At 41.7% G+C, this 19895-nt stretch overlaps 1 protein-coding gene and 1 long non-coding RNA gene across 3 annotated transcripts in view; one reads left to right on the top strand and one right to left on the bottom strand.

The window, feature by feature from the left end:
* AFF3 (ALF transcription elongation factor 3) overlaps positions 1-19031 on the top strand; it is a 326046-nt gene extending 307015 nt beyond the window's left edge. For both annotated transcript variants that reach the window (XM_063149789.1, XM_063149788.1), the window contains exons 18-21: positions 2320-2413; positions 6376-6425; positions 6551-6765; positions 8189-19031. In XM_063149789.1, coding sequence (XP_063005859.1) covers positions 2320-2413; positions 6376-6425; positions 6551-6765; positions 8189-8310 — 481 coding nt within the window. In that variant the 3' untranslated portion in view covers positions 8311-19031. The remainder of the gene's footprint in view (positions 1-2319; positions 2414-6375; positions 6426-6550; positions 6766-8188) is intronic.
* LOC134414748 (uncharacterized) overlaps positions 549-19895 on the bottom strand; it is a 37199-nt gene continuing 17852 nt past the window's right edge. Inside the window, exons 2-3 of the long non-coding RNA XR_010026823.1 lie at positions 2852-3078; positions 549-1006 (exon numbers count right to left, since the gene is read on the bottom strand). This is a non-coding gene — a long non-coding RNA (uncharacterized LOC134414748). The remainder of the gene's footprint in view (positions 1007-2851; positions 3079-19895) is intronic.

The raw sequence follows: 19895 nt of genomic DNA, 5'->3' as shown, positions 1-19895 counted from the left end.
GATGTTGGATGCAGCCAGATAGAATTATGTTCTCTATTGAAATTAAGAGAATCCTTTCTTCTCTGGGAAGGTCCAGCCCTTGTATCACTGTACCAAGTCTGCATTCTGTCTCTGTAAATAAGCAATTCATACTTATTTATTGATTGTGACAGTTTGGCTATGGTACGTCAGTGTAATTAATTTTTAAATGCCTGATGGTTTGTTGTTTTTATGAGTGATGTACTTTTGTACCAACAGCTCGGTAAGTTCTTCTGTGGCTGACATTTTAGGCTCAGTAATCATAAATTTTATTTATATTATATGAAGGGCAATATGGTGATGGGAATAATTAAGCCTCTTGGATTATCTATTAAATTGAGATTTCTAAACATGTATGTAACACCTTAGATTCTACAGGACAGTTTCTGATTGCTAGTAAAATACTATAATGTTATTAAAATCAATTTTTAATTTAATATCATTGTAGTTAATACATAAAATACCTATTACATGGTTACTGAGTCTCAGTAAGTGGACATTTACAATCAGCAAGTGTGTTTTTAACATCTATTAACCATCTGTTAAAAACCCAAATTAAATGCGTCTTTGGCTTCCATAAAGAAGGAGTCCTAATTAATCATTTGTATAAAAAGGAACAAAATATTCAGAGATGCTTTTTTTTTTTTTTAATGCCCTTTCTCTGTCACTGGTTTTCTGTTCCATGGGGAGGCCCACAGCATGCATTAAGTGGCGATTGCTTTAAAAATGCTTAGGTGGGAAAATGACTCAAGAACGGTTAAAAAAGGACATATAAAGCCACATTACAAAGGCTTGCTGAGAACTGCCGGAGCGCTTCGGTGCGTGCGGAGGCACATCCAAATTCAGGGAGCCGCTGCATCTGTTCCAGCAGGAGAAAGGTCAGCGCGAGGGAAAGCAGACGGAGCCTTCTCCGGGCGATGAATGGCAATCTTAACTCACCGTCTGCCAGCCAGCAGATGAGCTGACACCATTTGCATATGTGCTGTACCTGTGAAGGTGACAGAGGGAGAGCGATGGGGGCGGCTGCCAGCCCGCGCTCCCGCCCGCCTCTCCCGGGGAGACACTGCCCTCCAGCGGCCGCGGCCGGGACTGCGCTCCGCACAGAGCCCCCGCAGCCCTGCCTGGCATGGCCTGATTCAATGTCCGATTTCCAGGCGTTCGCTGAGGTGTGGGCAGCCCTTGGCCGCGGGGAGATGGAGAGCACTCTGCACTGTCACACTCAAGGCACCTTCTGGTGCTCCGGTTTGGCTCCTACACTAAATACTGCTTTTAAAAACGAGGCCTCTGCTGCCAAAGGAAAAGCAAATCGCACAGGGTTTTTGCTTCAAAAGCAGCACAACTGTGGGGCACTTTCACACTTGCCCTAGTTTTCACACTTTTTCAATCTAAAAACCTTGCTGAGAAGAGGTGGTGGTGATTCTCAATTCAGAAAATAGACAGGTACACCTAAAGCCACTAGCAAAGAGAAGTGTATGCGTCCTGAATAACCTAAAGCCACTAGCAAAGAGAAGTGTATGCGTCCTGAATACTGACTACTGTGGTACATAACTATAGTCAATAGCCATTACTCTTATTTAATTAGGTAGCTTTAAAGGTGTGTGGCACTCTGCAGACTAAAAACGAGCACAGGGGCAGACAGTACCAGTACAGCACGTTGAGTTTTCAACCCACTGCTGATTTCCTTTGCGGAAAAAGTCAGGCAACCGGCCTGGGAATAGCCTCCAGGCTCCAACACAATCTCTGTTCTGGTTTCCTACAGAGAAGGTTGGCCACTGAAATCTGTGCCAGATCCAAGGTTTCTCTTTATCCCAGCCATCTCCAGCTGCTGGAAGAGACCACTGGGTGTATACAGAATACATCCACTGTTACTCGAGTTCACTGTATCCAGGGTATTGCAATAAAGTCCCAAGATAAGATATCTCAAAAAGCTGTTTATGCATTTGCAAGTAAAAATACAAAAAAAAAGGTGTATGTTGAGTTTCAGGATGTCTCTGTTCATGGGATAGGCTTTTGATCAAGTGTGCAGACTTGAAGCCAGAATGAAGGCCTGGGAGCCCAGACCCTTCTGAGTATGGTTTGTTTACTACCTCACTGGTAGCATTTGTCAGCATGACCTGCCCTGGCTGTAGTACCTAGCTCTGCTCATGAAACCAGGGAAAAGTGTGAAGTACTGCCAACAAATGGTGATAAAAACTGTAAGCAAGGTGCTGTCAGCCTTCCACTCTATATTAGTTTGAGGATTTAAGATACTCAGTGGGATTTCTGTTCACCCTGTACTTTCTGCTCTCCCTTATATTCCAGTTACCGCTGCCTGGCCCTTCTGTACTGGAGGATGTTCCGGCTCAAGAGAGACCATGCAGTCAAGTATTCAAAAGCGCTTATTGAGTATTTCAAGGTATATTTTTTATGGCAAGTTTGTAGATCAATGTTTTTACAGGAGATGCAGCATCTTACTGGAGCAGTAGCTGTGCTGGGATTAGTTTTTCCCCTGTGAAGTCAGTGATGTTTTACCATAGACTCTCATGGCAACATCTGAGCTCTAGTTAGTTCAGTTGTCTTCACAAGGGTCCCTCTTTGAAAAATACACACGGTGACCCTTCACAAAGGATGATAAATTTGTTGTACTAACAAACAGGCATTTTTAGATTATTCTTGGTCCATTGTCTAGTGCTATCCAGCTCTGTTGTGAATAGGTTTTGCAGATTTTGCTGTAAGAATCCCCTTCGGGATTACACTTCCCACGAGTTGAAGACTTTGATCTAGATCAGTCCTCAGATGGAGGCCTTCCATTCAGCAGCATCACTAGGTAGGACAGTGCAGTGGGACATCTTACCCAGGGAACTGTCAGAGAGCCCACGCTGAGTTCAGCAGGAGTTGTACAGCAGCATCAGAGGGCAGACAGACCACCTGTCACGTACTTGACATGGCACCCTTGGCTTCCCCTTCCTGCTTTGCTTCACCTGTTGCTGCTACCATTTTTCATTTCTGACAAAGTGAAACTTCTTGCAGTCAATCCATCCAGCATGTGATGTACAAACACAAAAATTAGCCTTTATCTTCCTAAATTAAAAAAAAAAAAAAAGAAGAAGAATGAACATACAAGTGTCATTAAGACAAACTGCTTTGTGAGACCTGAACAGGCATTTGTCTTTGAACACAGGGCTCATCTGTTGGGGCTTTTTTGTGGACAGAAGAACCTTGAAATGAAAAACATCCATCCTTTGATATTTTGTTAATAAAAAAATTCAAATACAGGCACGAATGCTTATGACCAAATTCTGAACACATGAAGACAGGGAAAAGAATTGGCAGATCTGTTATTGTCAAATGGAAATTGAAGTCAATGTAATTGCTTCAAAAATTTATCAGTATATCATTCAACACATTAGGTTTCTCTAACAATTACTTGATTTCAGGGGAAAGAAATATGTGCCAATTGAAGTACTTTGTTTTTCTTGACCAGTTCATAGAATAGCTGTATTAAGCAGCTCTCAATCATGTAAAATATCTCCTGCTAGCAGACAGAGACTGTTTCACAGCAAACATAAAATGGACTTACACTCTACTATAGCCAAGAAGAGTTTGTTTCTTTGCAGAGCTCCTGCTGACACAATGATAGCATAGCTTCACATTAGAAAGTAGTCTCACCTTTAAAAGCAAAAGTGGAAAAAATCGTCCATTTGCTATAATTTTCAGTGGAAAACAAGCCAGTTCTCCACTCCTTTCATATTTGGTATCTAAAAGCTTTCAAAACCAAGTGACATGAAATGCTGACTGCATTAAGAACTTCCTCATATATTATCAATCAGAGAAGGATTTTTAATCACGCATTTGCAGGGAAAATTGGACATATTTTCCCTTTAGAAAATAAAAAAATACTATTTAAATCTCCTTTTATTTCCCTTATAGAAAAAAAAGTGCAGCAGAGAATTAGAAAGAAGGTCCAGATATTCAGGGGCCAGGCACATAAGAGAGAACAAAGAAACCAGGAGAATGGGTTGCAGTAGAGAAAGTGGTATAAGAAATCCCTTACAACATTACACTCTTTAGAATCCTTACCCCCACCCTTCTGGTGCAGAACTGAGAGGAAACTGAAGCAATATGCCTAAAACATGAAAAAAAAGATGTGTAGGAAGTTGTACAGTAAGGCAGAGGTAGGTTACATTACAGTGGAAGTATCCTTGACTCCAATTTTCAAATTGTCCTGCTTCCAACTCTGTAAGTAAACAACAGGCACTCAGTTTCCATTGCACTAGAAAGATGAAGACAAGTAGTTCTGAGAGACATCAGAAAAGAATGGGGGAAAAAAATAATCTATTCTGGAGCAGGTTCAAATGCTGAGGATTCCCAGGTTAGTTCTATTTAAGATGGTAAATGAGAAATTTTCCTTTTTATCTTTTCACACCTGAGCTTTTCCTGTCAAAAGGAAAAAAAAAAAAAAGAAAGAAAAAGAAAACCCTCAGAAGGAAGAAGCCCTTGTGGGACACTCCAAAGCTTATTTTTCATGTCATGTACCTGGGACATTAAAGACCCAATGTCAAAATGCAGGAAGAATGACAGGATACACACAGTATTGGCATGATCACTACTAAAATACAGCCAGTGTTGGGGTGCACATAAAAGATGTAGAAACCCAAGAGGCAGTTCAGAAGACACATCAAAACTGAGAAAACAAAGTTTTTTAAAGAGAGGCTTAGGGGATTGTCCAGTTTGGTGCTGAATGGGTTAAGACATCATTGTGTACATGGAAACAGAGCTGATGATTTGCAGATTACATGCAGTTTTGCTGGCTTTGGACCAACAGAATCCAGAAGATAGCACTGAAGTTAGGAAGATTCAATCTTGAAACTGTGAAACACCATTTTTTTCTAATTATAGACGATAGACATAGAACAGGACAAGAAGAACAATAAGGAAGATAAATAGTGTCTAAGAATTTCTATATGACTATTTGTCCTTTTTAGAAGGAATAAAATAAGAGAAAAGATTTTAAAAGTAATTTAGATTCTTTCAGAAGTGCTGATTGGTAGGAAACAGACATTGCAGATTGTGTGCACTGCAGGATTACTCCTGGCCGTGAAATCCATGAACATCTGAAGCCCCTTGTTTACCATTTTCCTTCCTAAGCCCTGAGAGCCCTGAGAGACCAAGAGGTTTTGTACTGCTGGTACTGCCTGTAACTCCTGCAGTTTACAACCACTACAGCTTTGCATTTAAAACAGTATCCATAAACAGATCTCAAGCTGCAGGACTTTGTCTGGTCCCACATGGATGTCAAGAAGAGAGGGCTGTTCTCCAGCACACAGTTACTTGCAGGTTCAGCTTCAGGGAGAGAGCAAGGAGGTTCCTTTCCTCTGAAGAATCAGGCTGGCCATTGCTGAATGTGAGAGCATGGATGAAATGGACTAGAAAAGCTTGGTTTCTTAGACTTCTTTCTCACAGCCCTAGGACTGAATCAGTCACTTTGGGACAGGGGTGGAGTTTTTCCCCAGGTCAAATGATCAGGAACCTGTGACTGAATTCCCTCCAGCTCCTGGAATTTTAACAACTAAAATAATTTTTAAATTATAAAATCATTTATCCAATCTCCATTACTGCTAGCACCTGAATTTCTCGGGCTTTGTAAATACAGTGCTTGCACAAGGTAGTGTGGTCTCTCCTCAAGCAATGAAATTCTTTAGCCTAAGAATATACTAGAGAGAGTCTCAGTGACTCCAGGTATACAAGAGACCCCACTAAATGATCAAATGGCCCCTTCTGGGGTTCTCTGGGGAATCCTTCAGCTATGAAAACCACCAATCTACATGGGCAGTCTCTCTGACCTTGTGAATGCTGCCATGTTTGGACCAAGGGGAACAGCTCCATAAAGAGCAATCATGAGCGAGATTTTTGAGCCTGGTGGTTAAAACACCCACCTGAGCTGCAGATCCTCAGATTCACATCCCTGTGGATGCCAGGCAGAGCAGATTTGCACAGTCTTGCAAGTCCTAGGGGAATGACATTTGTCATTAGGGGCAGGAGAGTGGGAGGAAATCCTTCTGATTTTCTTCATCACAAGAAATTCCAGCCTAAACTTTACAGAGTCCCACAGCACTTTTTGTTTTTTTCTGAATTCCCGGGATTTCTGTGAAAAGTTTCCATTTCACCTAATGTTTTTCTAATCAGTGCCTATGCCAGGGTGTTGAAAAGGCTGTTTCAAGTCTGTTCTGTAGCAGTGCTTCATCATAACATCAAACTAGGCTGACTGGGTTTATTACTTCATGAGATGCAATTCCATCACTTTTTTTACATTTCTTTCTTTTCCTTTTGTAGTCTTATATAAATTATATGCATTGTGAATTACTCTTTCCTTTCCAGAATTCATCAAAAGCTGCCCAGAACCCATCTCCTTGGGGTGCCAGTGGAAAGTAAGTTGCACAGTAATCTTATATCAGATTGGCAGTTGGAAATTGTATATTTTTATCTGTGGTATGTTCTGATACTCTTGTGTTTTTAATCCCAACACTTTTTAAATATTAACACTGCTTTCTAGGAGCACAGGAACTCCATCACCTATGTCCCCCAGCCCTTCTCCAGTCAGTTCTGTAGGATCCCAGGGGAGCACGGGGGCCCCTTCTCCATCTCCTATCATCAGCATCCCGCAGCGCATCCATCAGATGGCCGCCAACCACGTCAGCATCACCAACAGCATCCTGCACAGCTATGACTACTGGGAGATGGCTGACAACCTGGCCAAGGAAAACAGAGGTGAGCAAGGCAAGGCAGTGGACTATTCTAGAAGACTGTCACATGATTTGGATCAGGAAAATAACTGATATGAAACCTGTCTGCAAAGTAGGATTGCAGAGATTATTTCTTTCTTCAGTCTGCTCCTAGTTTGTTCCAAAACAGCCCAAAAAGGCACTTTTGATAGCTGTCTTGCTCAGAGGAGCTGAGCCAGCACTTGTGACAGACAGGTCACAGACTTGGCTGTAAGTAGCACTTCCTACCATCTGTGCATTCTAGAGAGGAAGGCTTGTGGGAGGTAAGACATCTTCCTGCCCCCAAAGTCATGGAGCTGCATGGGATATGTTTAGCCAGATCAAGTCAAAAAGCAGGAGCACACCTCCTTTCTGCAGAAGGAATGAACAGCCCCTAGCCCTCCCCCATCCGCAGCAGACACAGATTGGAACAAGGTGCCTGCAGCAGACTACTCTCAGGTGAACTGGTTTCCATGAGCAAATGCCTCAGCATCTGACTTGATGGTGAAGTATTCCTTAGTCTTCAGGCTAATTTGTGTATTTAAGGCAGGGACATGGGCAAGATCCAAGTCAAAACAAGGACACCTAAGTGAAGGTATGTAGATATGAGTTGGGGGGCTCATCTCCCATTGCAGTTGATGGAGCTTTATTCAATACCACCAGCAGTTCAGAGTGCTGTTTAGTTCACCCTGAAAGGTGTGTACTAAACAGCACACCTCTCAGGGTGTACTAAAAAGGGAGAGAGGACTACAATTTACTGAGGTATCCTTACCTAAACTGCCACTCCAGAACTCTCCTGCACATTCTGTGTTAGATCTGCCAGTCCAGGCTGTACGTATGAACTCCCCCAGAGCATCTCAAATGGGCACTACATGTCTCTGAGTAGACAACGGAATTGTCCCTATCCATGGCACGGGCTTGGAACTGGCTGATCTTTAAAGGTCCCTTCCAACCCAAACCATTCTGTGATTCTAAGTCCTGACTGGCTAGTTAGCTAAATTACTCTTTAGGCTGGGTTGGCCATGTTGTAGAGGCCTCTATTTCTCTGTCATGGTAGCTTAAATATCTAGCATATCACAAATGTGTCACTGGACACTTGTGTATGGACTTTTTGATCTACTTGTCCTCAATCTCAGAATAAATCTTGCCCCGAGTCTGTTTGCTTTATCAAGACTCAATGGAAATTAATGAAAAGCAAAGCTGAAGAACTCACTGCTTTGTTCGTTAAAAAGAAAATTGCTGTGCATCAGCCTGTAACATCATGAACCACAGGGCTTTAAAATTAATCTCCCCAGCACTAAACTTTCATTCCCATGGAATGTTCAGCCTGACTCAATTTGCAAGAGAATAAAATCTGTTAAAGAGTGACAAGTAGCAAATAAAGATTCACTCTTCTGATGCTGAATCCCTGCAATTCTTTTTCCCTGCAGATTTTTTTAATGACTTGGATGCATTGATGGGACCTATCACCTTGCACAGCAGTATGGAGCATTTAGTCCAGTACACTCAACAAGGACTTCACTGGGTGCGGAATAGTGCTCACTTGTCATAATGACTGTGTGCCATTCACATGGACAGTATCCCTTTCATGGATAATTCAGTTATTCTGGACACTGTGCTACAGAAATAGTCAGCTACAGCATTGATCCAAACAAAGGTGAATAATTCTTCAATATTGAGCAAAATTCTTCTGAGTGTAGACATGTATATGCACAGAGGTACAATATACAATGATGTCTCTTCAGAATGAATTGTTCTGTATCACTCTCCAAACATTTTCATACACTAGAAATACTACGAAGAACTGATCTTAATGCACAAACATACCCTTTCTATTCTTGTACTGAAAAACTCAGAAACCAAAATCTTATGGGTTGATTGAACCAAGTGCAATAAGCACAGATCCCTATTCAGGAAAGCTCACAATAGATTCTTAACTTTAAGCTTGTACTGAAATCCTGATGACTTCAGCAGAGCTTAAGCACATACACAAGGGCTTTCCTGAACTGGAATGAATGAGGGAAAATCATAGACATGGAGAATTTTTACTGCGAGCATGGACACGTCACAGAAGTTTCCATATTAATTGTGCCATCTCCCTGTCACTTCTCCACTGGAGCACAGAGAGGAGGTGTGTAGTCCACATTAAGTTGGAGAAAGACAGCATTCCTTCATGTGCAATAAGTTTCAACAAATTGCATGCATTTCTTTATCTCCTGTCTTTTTAAATAACTTTATGTCTCATTCAGCTCCTCACCAACAGTGCGACCTACAGTATCAAGCAAAAGGAAGGCCTAAAAACAGATGTGCTGGTAGGAAGAACTTAAAAGAGATGGTGCAAAATTGCATTCTGTTACTGACAGTAAATAGATAAGGAAAAAATATGGCAAACACTAATCCACTTAGGAAGGAAAATGTGTTAACTTCGGCTGCACACACACACACAGACAGATATTTATAACAGTTGTTGGCTTTGCATAGGAAGGCTTCATCCTGCAGATTTTGGCTTTCATATCTTTTTCATCTAGCAGAAGCTTGCAACGTTTTCTTCCAGGCTGTATAGGAGCATTACATGCAATTTCCTTTATCTGGGAAGCTGAGTTTGCTGCTCATCAGGCTAAGAACTGTTTCCTATCATAATCCTCTCACTCTTCATGCATAATCCTCAACTAGGCTTTAGCGTTTCTTGATTTATGGGATGTTTTCAGTTCCCGTTGACAGGCTGTGTTTTTCATGCCAGAGAATTAATCCCACAATAATTGGAGTTTAATTTGGGTCAGATGAGGTCAAGGCCAGTTCATATCAACTGCGCTTGTACTCAGTGCATTTTTGTTCATTTTCAGTGGTTTTCACATATTTAGGGGTTCTTTTTTCTATATTGGAAATATTTTCTTTTGCAATCAGATTTGCTGCCTTTACTCAAATCAGCAGCTCCAGTGACTTTCAATTGATTGTTCTTGTCAAAGGCATTAGTGAACCCTCTTACTGTTATTTTCAAATCTAATTTGCTTACATATTAAGAAATTGTGAGTACAAAACACACTTTCAATAGAAGATACAAGTAGAAGGAGCCACTGATACAAATGGTTGATTAATTGGTACTTGCTGCCTTTAGTTTTCTGCCCCCCATTTTTAAAGAGCTGCATTTTGAAGAAAAGATACCAAACAATATGGCACAATTTCTCAGTCAAATGTCTTTGGTAGCACAGACTTCATGTACCCCATGGTAAAGAGTGGGCTTATGAGGACACTGAGCCCCACATAGCTGTGTTTTTCTCACCATAACTCCAGCTATTGCTCAGACTCAGCATTCACTGTGTTCTCTGAAGCAGCCACCAAGGAACTGCTCAGCCCCAAGCCATCCTGGGCCAATATTTTTGTGCCCATCGGTGCTCAGATACTTCCCCCAGGAGAATGCCTGTGGCTGTAGCCACCTCATAGTACGGACTTGAGTGTTACAATGTGGCTGGCTTTAGGAGAGAACATGTACTTGCCTTTAAATGACAAAATACGTGACCTCTGAGTCCTGCTGTCACCCTTAGCCCTGGCTGTCACCCACCCCAGAAGGAACACACTTTGTTTCGTCACAAGTATCGCGGAGAACTCGATCGGTGCCTTTCTGTTTATCACTTGCCTGATCTCCAGCCGTGGAAGGAAGTCTGTCAGGATTTGCTAGACTAGTAGCAACGGATTCTGTCAGCTGCTTCAATGCCATCCACAGGTACTGCAGGATTTCTCCTCAGATCAGGAAAGTGAAACTCCAGCTAGATTAGCTTCTGTTTTCTTTGACGGTGCCTATGATGTTTATCTTCAGATAAGTTTGGGGGTTTGGGAGCCCTTTCTGATATTTAATGTTGAGAAATTTTAGAAGTAACATATATTACTTGCCTTAAATGGAGTTTAGTTTTATTGCACATGTGGCATTTGAGTTTCAAATATGGAACTTTGAAGCGTGTTTATTTTACTAAGATCGGGATATTTTTCTTAATCATGATGAACTCTTTGTATGGATACAATATGTCAAGAAACTTCAAAGAAATGCAAGAATTAATGGTGTTTTGTTGTAACATTTGCAAGTACTAAGCATCTCTGTAGATGATTGTCCTTTCCTGTACATTGCTCTCATATTGAGTTATCTCAGCTAAACTATTGCTTCCATGGAAATCTTACTGATTTTTTGTTTCTGTGCTGGCATCATCTGTGTTGTCTGATGAGCACACTGAGCCTTAATTTCTGGTGGTGCAACAGGATGAGTGAATTAAAGGGTTTGGCCTTTTCTCCATAGGGTTTCTCACAGCTAAACTATTTTAGCAAGGTTATTTAGAATACTCTTCTGTGCAGGCTGTTTGCTCTGTAGGGTTGCTGCTGATTGGATGTCTGAATGTGGCACGGTGACAACAAATACTTAATTTCATCTTCTTAGGGACTGGTCTGCAAAAGTGCATGTGACTTCAGGTCTGGTCCAGTTAAGCATATGCACCACTTTAAGAACCTGAATAGTCTTAGGCATATCACACTGTGAGTCAAAGATGCTCTGTGTGTTTTGGATGGGACCAGAGGAGGCTGTCCTTTTTTGCAGTTCCATGAAACACACTGACTTATTTTAATCTGCTGTGAAAGTCCAGGAACATGCAGGCTTCTTTAGACATAGCGACATTAGGGTTCAATTTTGGAAAAGTAAGAAGTAATTCTGTACAAATCCAGAAGGATTATGCCTGGAGGAAGAAGTCTGCTTACAAACAGAGACTCCTCAATCAGTAAGAGCTCATACAGCAATGGGAATGGATGCAAAGGAACTGTGTATTGCAGGTGGGCTTGACAAATCCAGAACAGCCTATAGGATTCTCACAGGCAGCAAGATAGTACAGAACCCTTGGCCTTAAACCTTTATAGTATGGCATGGTGGCATGAGTGTCAGGTAAGAACAAAGCATATGCAGAGGTTCAAGTGTGGTCAAAAGCCAGGCATAATCCTTCCTGTCACGTGGCAGGATACCCAAACCCTTGTTTGCCTATTTCTTTTGTTCAAATAACAGAGCTCCAAAGGAAGAGATTATAGCGAACAGAAGACCTTAGGTAAAGGAGGTTAAGAGGATCAAGCCCTAAGTGTAGATACAAACACATATGTATATACTGTAAATCTAAATAGTAATAAAGTCACTCAGCATGAAGGATATTACTAGTGCCTACCATTGATCATCAAGTACTCATCACTGAGCAGCCATATCACCTAAGAAGTGCAGTAGCTGTTGTCAAAATAATTTGTGTAGCTAATTAATTTAAATGAAATGCACCTTTGGGACTGTGCCATAGTATCTCTTTTGTAATACAAATGTTCAACCATTTTTCATGGCTAGTGTTTCAAATCTGAAATGTCAGGCTATCTTTTCTGCCCCAGATGAGAACATACACTTAGACCTGGCTAATCTGTACTTAGTTTATCTACCCAAGAGACTTTAGTAGTCAACAGCCTTAATGCATGTACAGTATATGCTATTCACTGACTTAGTTGTAGGTTTTAATCCAAATGAAATGGGAATTTTCAAAATGACTTGGATTAATGGCATCTGCCTAGATATCCCATAGATGTGACATTAAATGATTCATGATTTTAAGCAAGAAAGTTTGAATTTTATGTAAATAACAGTGGATGAATTCCTTGATCTTTTTACAAGACGATTTTTTTAAAATTAAAAGATTGTCAAAGCAATAGGTTTTTTAACTCTCCTAAATTTTTGGCAGGTCGTGGGTTCATGGTAAAGGCTATATTAAGAACATCTCCTTCTGCAATATGCCTTGTCTTTACATAATCCTCTTAATGCTTAATATGTCAGAAAGAAATGTTTCTTGTCCACAGCAATGGCAACATTTCCCTCCCCCATACAGCAAGAATCCTCAAACTAAAGAATAAAATCTCCTGGCACAATAGAAATACAAACAATGCCTGAAGTATACAGACTTGTTAAGGTAACAACAGAAGTCTGTCTGGCACAGACCTAACATGCCTCTCATTTTGTTATCTTTTGTTATCATTTACATCACATATTTGACTTGACTGTGTTTGAAACTAAGGAATTAGTCTAGTTTTCATGTCTTAAAAATGCCTGGTTGGTCTGATCAGTATCATAATGAGAACTGTTACATTAGGTTATGTGCTGTGCACCAAGGCCTGGGAAGGCATGTAACCATAGATAAATTTGTCAAAATGCATTCAGAAAAGCATTTGGATGATCTTATGTCTGGTATGTCTCAAAAAATGTGGAACTATGTCTCTGAGCCAATATTGTTAGCATGAAAAATTAGCTACTTTACCATCTCTCACAAACCTGCCATTTGCCCTCAAAAAGGCCAAGCCTCCATTTCCAGCATCACTGGCCCCAAGCTGTAAATTGCTCTTAAGGTTAATTAACAAACTGGGAAAGTCACTTTAGGTCCTGTTTGTGCTAAGCTGACTAAAGCTACAGAGAGGAAAACACTAAGATTTAGAGCATCTGTTGGTCTTTCAAAAGGCTGTGGTTTTCTTCAGTGAGATGGGTAAGATCCAGCTGGGGCTATTTCTTCAAGTAGTTCCTCTGCCTCCACGTGCTGTCTAGTCCTGTTGCTCTTGGTAGCCCACAAGTATGCCTGACTTTGAGCAGTGTTTCCTTCTTTGGCAGCCCAAGCCACCTTTCCAGTGGGGTGCTGGAACAGGGAGCAAGTAACTCACAGGTTGCATAAAGGGCCTGGCTTTTGCCCCCAAAACCAGCAACAAATACACCAAGGCTCCTTCACTTTTGCAATTTGTGTAGCTTGAATTTCACACACTGCAGCTTGAAGCCCAGCCTTGTCCCTGCTGCTCTCAAAGGATTCCAGAAGGTCCAAGGAAAACAACAGAACTGAGGGGGGCTGGAAAAAGGGATTTCCTCTGTCCCACTTAGTCATTTTTGGGAGCAAATACAGTGAACAGCATGAATGATAAGGCAGTCAGGTCTCATGTTTCTCATATGTACCAACACAGGGATACTTAACGTTTATCTGCCTCATAGGGCTTTATGAGAATTAATTAATGTTTGCAAATCACTTTGTATCCTCAGAAGGAAAGTGCTGTTGAAGAGCTATGGAAAAAACTGCTAAGTACACTGGATGAATTTCACCCCTGAGTCCAGAGCTACAAGACCCACAAAATCCTTAAATACTATATAAGCTCTTGGTGTAAGCACCAGAGTGTATAAAACTTGTGCTTAGAGCCAAGGGGTGTCACAGTCTAGGTGAAATTGCCATTCCCAGAGTATCTATGACTTTGATCCTGGCAGAGAGCAAGAATCACAACAGTACATAATGGGACAAACAGCATAGATTAACAAAGTGCTGCATGGCCATCCTAAGAGTTTCAAATCTTTTTATGTCTTTCAGTTGCTTTGTATATCTGCAAAAGAAATTTGTACAAAGTATGTTCCTCAAAACAGCCTCAAGTGTTCAAATAATTCATTAATCCAAATCCAGCTTCACATAACTTCAGATCAATGGAAATTTTCTTTTAGCATGGTGCGTTGCAGAGAACTAGTTGCTTAACAAAGCATTTGTTAAAATGCTTTTTTTTAAAAAAGTCTCTAGTGACAAAATATGTGTCTGATTTTGATGCACAGTACCAGTAACCAAAGTGGGAAGTCAGAGATTGGTTGGGAGCACAGTGTTCTCCCACTCTGTGTGGGAGTGACCTTCCCAAATCACACCATTGTTAGACAGTATCCCCAGAGCAGACTTCCAGCTCTGTTCTGACACATTACCCCTAGAAGTTATCAATAAAGCCCTTCACCAAGGACTGAACACCGGTCAAATCAACAAAATGTTTCTAACATGGTTCATGTTACTCAATCAACACTAACAAGTTCTTTCTTAGAAGTAGTTATTCTTTTCTCCTCCACTTGGCATTCTGATGCGTGGAATTCTTACCCTGTCAACAGACTTGAAAGAAAACATTTCCTGAAGGAACCAGCTAGGCATAGATAACATTTACCAAAGGACAGGCCCTTCTTATTCTTTTTCTCACTTCTATTTTAGAATACACCTCTATTTAAAAAAAATTATATTTTCTTTTGCAGTTTAGATTTATCATAGAATCATAGAAGGGTTCAGGTTGGAAGGGACCTTGAAGATTATCTAGTTCCAACCCCACTGCAGTGGGCAGGGACACCTTTCACTAGACCAGGTTGCTCAAAGCCTCATCTAGTCTGGCCTTGAACATTTCCAGGGATGGGGCATCCACAGCTTCTCGGGGCAGCTTGTTCCTATGTCTCAGCACTCAGAGTAAAGAATTTCTTCCTTAGATCCAATCTAAATTTACTCTCTTTCAGCTGAAAACTGTTTCCCCTTGTCCTGTTACTACAGGCCCTAGTAAAGTCTTTCTCCATCTTTCTTATAAATCCCCTTTTTGTACAAAAAGACCACGGTCACCGTAAGATCTCCCCAGAACCTTCTCTTCTCCAGGGTGAACCCCAACTCTCACAGCCTGTCTTCACAGGAGATGTTCTGACCATGTTCATGGCCTCCCCTGGACCTTCTCTAACAGGTCCATGTCCTTCCTGAATTGGAAACCCAGAGCTGGACACTGCACTCCAGGTGCTGTCTCACCACAGCAGAGTAGAGGGGAGAATCACCTCCCTCCACCAGCTGGTCATGCTTTTTTGGCTTTCTGGGTTGCAAGGGCATGTTTGTGGCTCATGTCCAGCCTCTCATCCACCAGCACCCCCAGGTCCTTCTCAGCAGGACTGCTCTCAATCAGTGCATCCCTCATCTGTATTGGTACTGGGGCTTGGACAAACACAGGGACAGGACCATGAAATTCACCTTGATGGGCCTTGTGGGGTTCACATGAGGGTCCTCTCTCTCTCAAGATCCCTCTGGATGTCGAGGTCCCTTCCTGCAGTTCTAGATATTTTTTTCCTCAACTCCATCTCCTGGCTTGCGACATGCAGGACAAGGGAGAGTAGAAACTGGTCACCGGAAAAAGGTGAAAGGCAGCGCAGAGCTCTCCAAGCAGTTCAGGACCTTCCTGCTTTCTTCTCATTCCCACTCCATCTGAGGGACTGGCTTCCACTTTCTCTCATTATTTCCAGCAAGAAAATTCAGTTCTCTCTTGAGGAAGGACAGTGAGTGCTGATGAGTCCGTGCACAGTTTTTGACATCTCATCTCCTCAGCAGGGAAAGGCAAATGGGAGGGACCAGTAATCTGGGGACCAAAAGCCCTTAGTGCTGGTGACTCAGATACCTTGTGTGAAAGAGCAATGCAGCTGGAGGGGTGCCAGCAGCATCTCCTGGCCCAATGCCTTGGCCTGACTGTGCTACCAATCTACTTGAGTGGGCTTTGCCACTTCATGGCCCTGCAGTGGAACCAGCTGGAGCTGGTGGTCTCACCTGTACAATGCCATTCCTTAGGCCATGGAGGATACACAGTCAGCCTTGTAGCAATTCACGGGGATTGAATAGGAAAAGAAGGTGGAATGAGAGAGAAAAAGGATTCTGATTTAAACACAGAAGTTGGAAATCATCTCATCTTGTACTGAAGATCTAAAATAAGCACAATTAATCTCACCCTAGAAATTCTTGTTTGCCTCCACTGGCTTAAAGGGAGTTAGGTAATGAGCTCAGATACAGAGGTGCTATAAATCGCACCCCAGGTTTATGGTCATACCTGTTGCTGACAGGAATGCCTGATGAAATTGGTGAATATTCAGGATGCACTGAGGCAGGATGGGGCTGAGATCATGTTGGGAGGGAGCACATATGCAGAAAAATAGGCATATGGTAAATACATTTATTTCTCAGATGTTTCAAGCATATATTTCAGACTTGGACCACTCTAAAATTTACTAGGCCTAATCCAAAGTAGATCCTTGAGAACTGAATGTGCACCTTTTTCTATTAAGATTACTGAAATATCAAGAAAATACATTTTACAGTTTACTAAACAATTGCAGGCACTTTTTCCTTATGTCACCTGGAAGTAGAGCTGGCCTCCTTTAAAAAAGGAGAAAGTTTTTCTGTAGATGATGAAAGAGATGAGATTGGCTATGAGCCTAAGTGAAGCCAATATTACTCTTTTTTATGGAAATTCAACAGCATTTCCCAATTCATTACATGAAAATGGGAATTTCATCCATGATGAACAGCCCATAGGTCACACAGAGACACCTAAAGCTCATGGCCTGCCAGCAGACCAGTGAATGCCACAGCAGCTCCTAGGGCTGGCTTCCCTTGCTGTTGGGGGAGGCAGAAAGAGCCCTGGTGTGTTGGGGGAGCAGCCAGGTCAAGGTGGGCTTGCAGCACCATTGTCTCTTTCCATGGATGGCAACAGGAGGAGCAGGAGCCAAAGCAGAGGAGCCAGGCAGTGTGAGAATTGCTCTCTGGGCAATGGTCCCTGGTCCTCCTGTGCAGGGGCATTGTTCCGTGCTGACCATGGCAGATGGAGACGATAGCCAGAGTAACAAATCATGGCTGTGCACACATACTGCTTTTGGCAACTCCCTGCCTTCCTGGCCATATTATTTATGGAAACCTGGACTGCAGTGGTGTCTGCTGGCCAGTGCTGTGTTGCAGTAGGCATCCTACAGAGACTATCCTTGGAGTTGCCACCTTGCAGAATTCAAAAGTAAACCACACGGTGGATGGGTGAGGGAAACAAATGGGTGGGGGAGGCAGTGCAGGGTGGGTGAAATAACAGGAAGCTTACACATGTCATTACTTCTCCTGCCAGTTGCAACAATCACAGGGTTCCCTCCCCATTTCCCATGCTGCACGTGGCACCAGTGGCTGAAAAGGCAGCGTGGCAATCCCAGTGTGGGATCAGCTGTTGGCTGGCAGTGCAGACAGCACACCACAAGGTACTGGCGCATTGCGACTCTTCCCCATCTCCCTTTTCACACAGTGAGCTCCTGAGCGAGGTTCCCTGGCCAGGTGAGCTATGCAGAGACCAGTTTATGACTAGAGTTATTTTTGTAACAAACCACAGAGGTTCATTTCCATATTTCGTTTATAGCAACAAACGTCAGCGGATTTTTTTGTACAATTACTCAAGTGGAGATGGCTTTGTTTGCAGCTCATAAAATAACGCTCATGTTGCTCTCTGAGGATGTGCTACCCGAGGCCTCCCCCACCCTGCTACAGCAGTTTGTCTTTCTGCTGACCATAATCCCACAGTATGTCCCCATACAGCAGGCAATATTGTTTACACAGGTTAATAAACGGAGTATTCTGTACAGTAATTTATGCTGTAAAGTATGTACATATATCACAGTAGCAGTCACAAATGCTTTAAACTGCCTTATTTATTAGATTGGCTAGCATTTCCCCCCTTGCTCCAGAATACTTTAAATTATTTTTATCTTTGCATGAGGTATTTTTTTAGTTGCTGCATTTTGACCCAATTATTGAAAAAAAAGGTTTTTAGAATAAATAAATATCTAAAATTTAAGTAGAAATAGCAAATTCACTGCCCATCCAACTAATATAGCTCTGATTATGATTACAAATAAATATGGTATACTCTTATCTGTGTATAATAGTATATGCCAGAAATCATATTCCACTTGTGATCAATACAAACAAGAGCTTTAGTAACTTTCACCTATTTCATTCTTCCATTGTGAGACAAAAATATAATAAAATACTTAATGTAAAATGTCCCCCGTGAGAGCCCTGGTCTTATTCCTCCTTCAGGCAAAACTCACATTGGCTTCAGTGGGAGATTTACCAAAGTACAACATAGGGACATTACAAAAATAAATATATGGCATATAAACAGTACTTGTGCTTTGTAGTCAGTCCTTTCCTCTTTAGTGAGAAACATAGGGTAAATGATACATCTGTAATGCTCCTCTGTCTCACTCCTTCCCTTCTGCCCTACGAGTAAAAAACTGGGATTTAAAACCAATTGTATTTGTTCCATTTGCTCAAAATAAATAGAAATATTTTGGGGATCAGTTCCAAGCCAAACTAGAAAATAAAAGAAAATGTTGCTTTGTTTTCATGTTAAATTATGTTACACAATTAAACAGGATAATGCATACAAAGGCAATGAAATTATTAATTACTTGTTTTACTGTTTGGAGATTTTGCTATGTCCACAGTTCATGTAAAACTCATGTAGCACAGTTTCTGGGATGGTGAAAAATCCTACTGTAATGTAACAGAATGAGCCTTAAGGATTTGTAAGAATAAGCACTTTTATATAAAAAGCAAATATTAATTCATCAGTAATATTACTTTTTTAATGTGACAATAAACCATGAAATCAACATCCTTCTGTCTCAATTATGCCTCTCTGTCTCTTTCATAAGCCTTTTTACAAGGGAAGCAATTGCTGGGTTTTGTGTCACAGCTTTTGAATCCCATCACAGTCACCTGTGTTCCTGCCTAAGTCACACACCCTCATCCACACTTCCTTCAGGCTGAGCTCATGAAAGCTTTGTACAAGGAAGGAGGAAAGGCTCTTTCATTACAGCACATCTCAGTAGCAGGACACCAGTTTTAACTGAAAAAAATAAAGATGTGAAGAGAGGCAGCTCTCAGGGAGAAGGAGAGCAGTCACTGCTACATTTTAGTGAGGCACTGGATGAGCACATCACCAATCCATACTTTTCTTTATGCAGATGTAAGAAACAAGCCCCTGTCCTTAAGAGCAGTAACATCTGTAAGTGGTGCCAAAGCCAGCCATGATTTCAGCAGTTGCAGAGCAACACTTCACAATTTACAGCCACTGTTGTAATAAAACCACAAGAAATACAAGTCACTCTCCAGCCTGCCTTCCCCTGTCCTCACACACACACACACACACAATGTTTACCAACTATTTCCCAATTCCTATGGCTTCTTCCCATGCAGGATTGCCACTTCTTAGGAATACTTATTCCATACTTGGGCCAAAACTTAAATGCTGCTTTTTTAACATGGCTGTTTGGCAAGTGGTGGAGTCTTGTGGTTCTTTTCTGGGCCATCAATACCTGTGGAGTCAGGGGCTAGACATTTTCCTACTTCTTACTGGGGAAGACATATTTTTCCAGGCAGCATCTGGAGGTGGAACATCTCAGGTGCAGCACAGAAAAAATGACCAAACAATGTTCTGCACTTCGATGAGTCACCACCATACACAAACCCGTGCATT

The sequence above is a fragment of the Melospiza melodia genome, chromosome 2 (genome assembly GCF_035770615.1).
Source record: "Melospiza melodia melodia isolate bMelMel2 chromosome 2, bMelMel2.pri, whole genome shotgun sequence".
In the NCBI taxonomy this organism is placed as follows: domain Eukaryota; kingdom Metazoa; phylum Chordata; class Aves; order Passeriformes; family Passerellidae; genus Melospiza; species Melospiza melodia.
The sequence above is the reverse complement of the archived record's forward strand: the minus strand, read 5'-3'. Positions and strand labels throughout refer to the sequence as shown.